The 6,743-nt window shown below is 38.2% G+C and overlaps 1 protein-coding gene across 1 annotated transcript; it reads left to right on the top strand.

The window, feature by feature from the left end:
* The first annotated feature begins 1,020 nt into the window (after positions 1–1,020).
* Positions 1,021–3,019, top strand: LOC115927623 (E3 ubiquitin-protein ligase Midline-1-like). The gene is made up of 2 exons (XM_030993730.1): positions 1,021–1,662; positions 2,744–3,019. The coding sequence occupies exons 1-2, from the start codon at positions 1,021–1,023 to the stop codon at positions 3,017–3,019; spliced, it is 918 nt and encodes a 305-aa protein (XP_030849590.1).
* Positions 3,020–6,743: the final 3,724 nt, after the last annotated feature.

Genomic DNA, 6,743 nt, shown 5'->3' on the forward strand with positions numbered 1-6,743 from the left:
CGCACTGTATAGATAAAAATGATGAATACCACCATTAATGTAATTTCCTATTGTAGGTTACAAGATGCTTTGCATTCCTATACAAATGAAGATTAGGGTGTGTACGCATGTACATTACATGTACGTACAGAGTGAATGGTTTAGCCACTGACCGTTTTCACTTCGAGCTACGTGCATGGCCGCTTTAGTTTTTTAATTTTTATATAATGATATATCTTGTTTGGTTCTACCTGGAATATATTGAAAATGATCGAATATATAGATATGGTGGTGTTCTTTGTTGTGTCGGTTTGGTAGGCCATTTCATTCATATGCCCTTTTTGTATTTTTAGGAGATACACTTTTCTCTGTTAAAGATTACATCTAATTTGTCGATAGGAAGACGTGTTGCTTCTTCCTTATACAGGGTAATTGTTTTCCATCTTGAGATCGTTTCATGATGTCTTACTGATCTACTTTCTGCCTGTATCGCGCGCGGTCTCGTGTTCGTAGCTGAAGTTCCGTGCCCCCCAAGGTAATTATAATGTGTCATTGTTATATTTGTATAGTATAGCAAAGGTCGTAAGATCAATAGGAAAAGATGTATTTCCGTTTGAGTTTGCGAATTAAGAAATAAGTTAAAAGGTGCTAAATATCGGCTGCGCGAGCACTCTCTGTGGGAAAACCACTTCTATTCATAGATTTAGGAGGCACAAACTGCATTATATTCACAGACAATCGACTGATAGTTTAGCATCGTTATTAATTGTATATAATATATACACTTCAATAGAAGCTCAGTATTTTCGATCAAAGTAATTCGCTCCTCTTTCGTCACATATTTGTAATCAACGTGAGAACTTGGTACAGAATTGCATGCATGCATTCAGGACAAAATCTATCACTGCATACGTCGTGCTTACATGAACTGATTGTTGGCTTCTAGTGTTAGTAGTTATTGCGTTTTTAGGGACATTGGATATATATAAGCGTAGAATGAACTCGTATTTGTAATAAGCCAGAAACCCGCCATTTGTACCAATGGCTCAGCAGACTGACAAAGAGAAAGCTCCAAGCTCTTTAGAGAACCTGACGTGTCCATTATGTCTTGATATCTTCGACGAAGCAACGATCCTGACTTCATGTGGACACACCTTCTGTCGGAAATGTCTTAAGAACTATGACCTTTCCCACCAGGATCTCGATCACATGATCTGTCCTCTCTGCAGGAAGATCACCAAGTTGTCTGCGAACCGTGTCGGTAATCTCCTCACCAATGTGACTGTCAACGGACTTGTAGATAATTACCACGCCGAGTGTGGAGGGATGAACGTTGTCCTTGAGATGCGTCCAAAATGCACTGCTTCGAAGTTTCATCAAGAATCAGATGCTGTTTCATTCTGTAGAACGTGTAATAATTACATGTGCACTGATTGCGACTGCAGCCATGCGCTGCTGACATCAGTCTTTGAAGGTCATGAGATTGTATCCATACAGGATATCATAAACGGGAAGGTCAGTATTGGTCATCTTTCCGAGAAGTGCTGCATCCACAAACAAGAGAACAAAGATGTGTTTTGTGAGGATTGTAAGGTCCATGTCTGTCTCAAGTGCGTGATCGTCGGTCATCAACATCACAACATCAAGAATCAGGCTGACTTCGAGCAGCAGTTAAGTCTTAAGGTGAAGTGGGTTCATTCGAAAAAAGATACAGTGTTTATTGTATATTATGTAAAGCTCAGGGTTTTAGGCATTTTATTACGGCCATATGAGCATATTTGACACCTTATTTGTAAAACTGACATGTCACCAATCGACATGGGGTACAGGGTGAAGAGCCCCAAAAAGCTCAGGGGTTTTAGGCATTAAATAACGGTCAGATGAGAATCCAGGGGCCCGCTTTAAGGCCCCTGGTGGGAGCCAGGGGGCAGAGCCCCCGGAAGCTGGGTTTTTGGGGGCGTTTAATTAAATTACTGTTAGACGAGCATTTTTGATACCAGTCACACTGGCAGGTCAATATTCTTTCTTACTTTCCATCTATTTCTCTTTAAGATACTTTGTCATAACATCGGGGGGGGGGGGGGGGGGGGGGGGGGGGGATGGGGCTCGAGGGGCTCGAGCCCCATCCCCCCCCCCCCCTCGAGCCGGCTTTTCCGCGGGACCTGGCATGTACGCTTCTAAAATAAGCATATGTTTTGCCTGATTGTAAATTTGGCAATATATTTCTAACAAACACCCCCCCCCCCCCAAAAAAAAAAAAAAAGAATCACGGAAAATCATATCATTTCAGCAACATTGGAAAATCACTGGTATCGCATGAGAAATAAAACACGTTTTTTTTTTTAATTTGTTATTTGGGGGAGCAACTTACACCAAGGACCCCCCCCCCCCCCCCCATCAGTACACAAGTAACGGAATACAGTTTTTGTACAGTCTTTACCTGTAGATTTTGAAGGATATTATGCAAGGGAGCGTAGGGACCGAGCGAGAAGATTTTTGCATTTTTATTAATCTTAACACTGCTTTCTTGGGCCATCCAGAGTTTTAAAGTGTTTTGCGATCTTTAGACAGTGTTTGCTATACATTTTCTTTTTTGCACTTTTTCAAATTTTTCCGAGGGGGGGGGGGGGGGGGGACAATCCACCCCAGACAAATTTGAGGGAGGACGTGTCCCCCCGCTACCTCCCACCCCAACCCCCCCCCCCGGATCGCTGCCCCTACTAGAAGGTATTCTTTTCACTTCCCTATCATTTGTTTTGTTTAGGTGAACAACCTTGTCCAGCGATGTGCCGCTAAAAAGACAGAACTGGAGAAGAACATTCAGAATGTTGAAGTACAACGCCATGAAGTATACACTGCCGTGCAGGAAATATTAGACGATGTCAGTCAAGCCTACAGCATCAAGGCCAAAGAGCTTGAAGAAAATCATCGAAATCTCATTGAGCAAATCAATGCAATAAAGCGGAGTTTCGATGACGACCTCAGCGTCTTGAAATCCAAGGATCGACAGAGGATCAAGACTATTTTTGTAGTTCAATAACACTGGTATCTAATGGCAGACTGGGTCGTCTTGAGACAGACAGTCTGTCTGCTCATACCTTGCTCTGTGAGAAGCTGGATGCCATGCTGAAGGAGGCTACTGATCACACTTCTGCGGCAGCCATTACGAAGAAAGCACAGGAGAAGAGGTTTAAGCCTGCAGCTGATACTCGTATTGACCTCGGGAGCATCTCAGAATCAGATCCGAAGGTTCAAGTTATTCAGTGTGTAGATCTACAGGGAATGATGTCGGGAATGACCCAGTATTCTGATGATAGTGTAGCTATCGGATATAATGGTATATATGGTATAGATATCATTGATTTAACTGGTAAACATGAACAGTATGCAAAAATACCAAGTAACATGACGTGTTATGATCTTGTGTTTCAACAAGACAGGTCGTTATGCATATCGACGGGTAACCAAAAAGCACACTTATATTCTCACAATGGATCCCGGAAATCAACCATCCACGTAAATAGCACTTGCCATTATTATCTGAGACTAAACAGAAGTCCATCAAATGAAATGCTCATCTCTAACTTTGGGAAGCAAATCTCTGTCTATGACCCGACTGGATCCACTCTCAAACACACTGTTCCAACACAAAACAACATTACGAGGCAGGTATCTGCCACCAGGTCTGGTTTGATCATCACGAGTTCATGTAATTACTCCATTAACCCGAGTGTGGTGACGGTCTATGACAGGGATGGGAATGCTGGTAAGTCTCTCCAAGCGCCAAGCGGTGTCTACATGTATGCTGCCGTGAATGAGCAGGACAGGGTGTATGTAGCGAGTGTTGATTATCATAATGGTAACGTGTTGATCAGGCTCTATGACCTTGATGGTCTGAACCTGAAGGAGAGAGTTGAGTTCAATGCACTTAATATGACGCTTGAAACTGATTGGTGTTACTTGGTTTCCCTCTTTCCAGACATGCTCGCGTTTGCTTGTTACAAGAAGTTGTATTTTATCAAAGTAACACTGTAATCCATCTCACTCTCTTTATTATCATTATTGGTGTTGTGTATACCTCTCTGCTCCAGCTCTACTCTAATATGGGCCTATAATTAACGTGTCATATCATATTGTTTAATTATCTTTTATAGTGCCTGAATACCGTTGTCATTATCCAAGTAATTCCCTCTTTTAAAATAGTATGTAAATACTTTACGTTAAATATGCATCTACTTCTTCCATTGTGTAATCGCATATCCTAGAGATTTACTGAAAGCCAGTGATATGATATTACATGTATAATGTACAACTTGGAAATTGGTAAGATATTGATTGACTTATTATTAGTTTTATTTCTTATGTTGTTATTCCCAAAGTATTTCGTTTAAAGAGAAGGTTGAGTTCCGGGAAGAGGTGAAAAATAGTTTGTCAGCGTTATCATTGTTATTATGCAAGTGTGGAAGAACATCAGATAAAACATGTTCCCTGAAAAGCATGGCTCTTAAAATGTCCATATATTCGAAATATGGCATGTAACATCATAAAAATCGGGACGAATTTTTATGCCACGTGTTCGTATATATAGTCCCATATACATATTTCTGTGTACAGTGCTTGTAACTTTACCGAGACTAGGCTAAATTTGTTATCTTTTTGATGATTCCAGAACCTTGCACTACACACCAATACTTATATACTAGATGACCATCTTTTTTGTATTGATTCCACAATGTTTCTTTCACAATGCAATCGCATGACCAGAACTCAACTTTATCTTTAATGTTTGTGCTTATGTTTCTTGACTTATATTTGTGATTATTTTATATCTTTTGGCTTTCACGGGTTATCCTGTAAAGGTTTTGGTACTATTATTTTGTTTTAATTTTACAATATCATTTTACTCTTCATATGGATGTTTCATTGAACTTGCCTAATACATCAAATTAAATTAAAAAAAATCATGGGAGGACCCTGGTGCGATATTCCATTAAAAGTTCCTTCGTATTCACGTTGCACCCTGTTTGAAAAGCCATTAAATCGAAAGCTCTTGGAACTGATAATGTGACAGATTTGTTTGCTATGATATAGAGATGTATGATATTTTTAATCCATCCCCTGACACACGTCGACATTTCATATTCTTAGCCTGTTACAGATTCGAGCATGTTTTAATAAAGCGTTATAACAATGGTGGTTAAACTTAGGCCTATACATGTAATATTCACGTAGCATTGCTTCTAATATCGAAAGTATAAAAGGGTTGTTTACATATTGACCATACACTTCGGAAATATATCATAAAATAATGTAAAGTTATCACTATACATGCAAACATGGGGTCTGACCTTGATTATAATGTATGGAGTATTTACTACACTCTAAAAACTGAGATGTTAAATGTCAATTTAAAAGGGCCGAGGAGTGACCACTCTTTCAAAATGTCAGATTGTTTCTTTTAACCTGCTACATTCAACCTCTATAGTGTTGGATCCAGCACGTTCAAAGTGTTAATCTACCATTTTGAAAGAGTGGTCACTCCTCGGCCCTTTTAAATGGTGATTTAACATTTCAGTTTTTAGAGTGTACTAAATTCATTTTTAATCAACTGTTGATATAAACATGAGTAGGATTTAGCTCAAGCTATAGACGCCTTGTTGAAATTCTAAATAATATCAGATATCATATGTACATTTCGCAATACAATTACGCAATACTATACATGTATATTTTAAACGTACATTCACCAATAGATGCTGTATTTGGGGGGGGGGGGGGAAATATACTACAAAGAAATATTGACTGGTCTTCCGTGTCCAAAGGGAATTTAACGTATAGCAGACGACAGATAATGCCTCCAATGCCACGTCATAGAGGACAAAGAGCATGTTTTTATTGAATATGAACAGAACAAAAATGTCTTTGATTATATGAAACTTGTTGTGAAATATACTTTTATTATTGATTAATGTTGAATGTTGCATGGATATCTATTGTTTACTTAAGATTAGCATTGGCAGAGAGATAGACGGTGTAACAACTATCTCATTCTGGTGTACATGTATACAAAATATTAGTCTTCCCGAATAAGTATGGTTTTAACGAAAACCGTTTCAAATTAAAATACGTATATATTTGAAAGAGAAATTATAAAAAAAAACTTGTTGTGTTGGAAAATCGAGAGCTAAAAAAGCCAGACCAAAAGTTTCCAGGGAAACTGTACAAGCACTTTAAATGAAAAGAGGCAAAACATTGTACAGTTGAGAAAATATGTGATTTCTATTGATAACATTGCACGTCATATTTGTTCTCACAACTTTATTTTGATTCTTGAATGTATACACCTCATTTGATGCACACACACACAAACAAAATTACGCATATAATTATTTAGAGTAAGTGTTCTTACTTAAATGTTGTAATAATTATGGTCATTTGTTTAGTTGTCCTGTAATAATATAAAAATAAAGCAGAAGTCAAATGAAACACTTTGGGTTTCATGGACGTAGTGATAGATTATAGTAGTTTGGGGTAGTTGAAGTATTACTTTAGTGCTCTCTGTAATATGTTATAATTGTGATCAGATTTGTTCTGGGGCTAAAACTGTTTACCGTTATTTGACAATATTATATCAGCTATAAACGTTTACTATGAATTGAATATATAGATTGCTTATAAAAATCAAAGAGAACACAAAAATCACGAAAAAGTTGTTTAATTTCATCAAATGTTTTTTTAATTGTGGCTATGTTAAATATGTGATA

This window comes from Strongylocentrotus purpuratus, unplaced genomic scaffold (genome assembly GCF_000002235.5).
Source record: "Strongylocentrotus purpuratus isolate Spur 01 unplaced genomic scaffold, Spur_5.0 spur5_scaffold_20, whole genome shotgun sequence".
Classification (NCBI taxonomy): Eukaryota; Metazoa; Echinodermata; class Echinoidea; order Camarodonta; family Strongylocentrotidae; genus Strongylocentrotus; species Strongylocentrotus purpuratus.

Excerpts from the sequence above, each read along its gene's own strand:
- LOC115927623 (XM_030993730.1), top strand. The coding sequence starts at position 1,021 with ATGGCTCAGCAGACTGACAAAGAGAAAGCTCCAAGCTCTTTAGAGAAC. Across the intron at positions 1,663-2,743 it reads AGCAGCAGTTAAGTCTTAAG|GTGAACAACCTTGTCCAGCG; the intron begins GTGAAGTGGGTT and ends TGTTTTGTTTAG.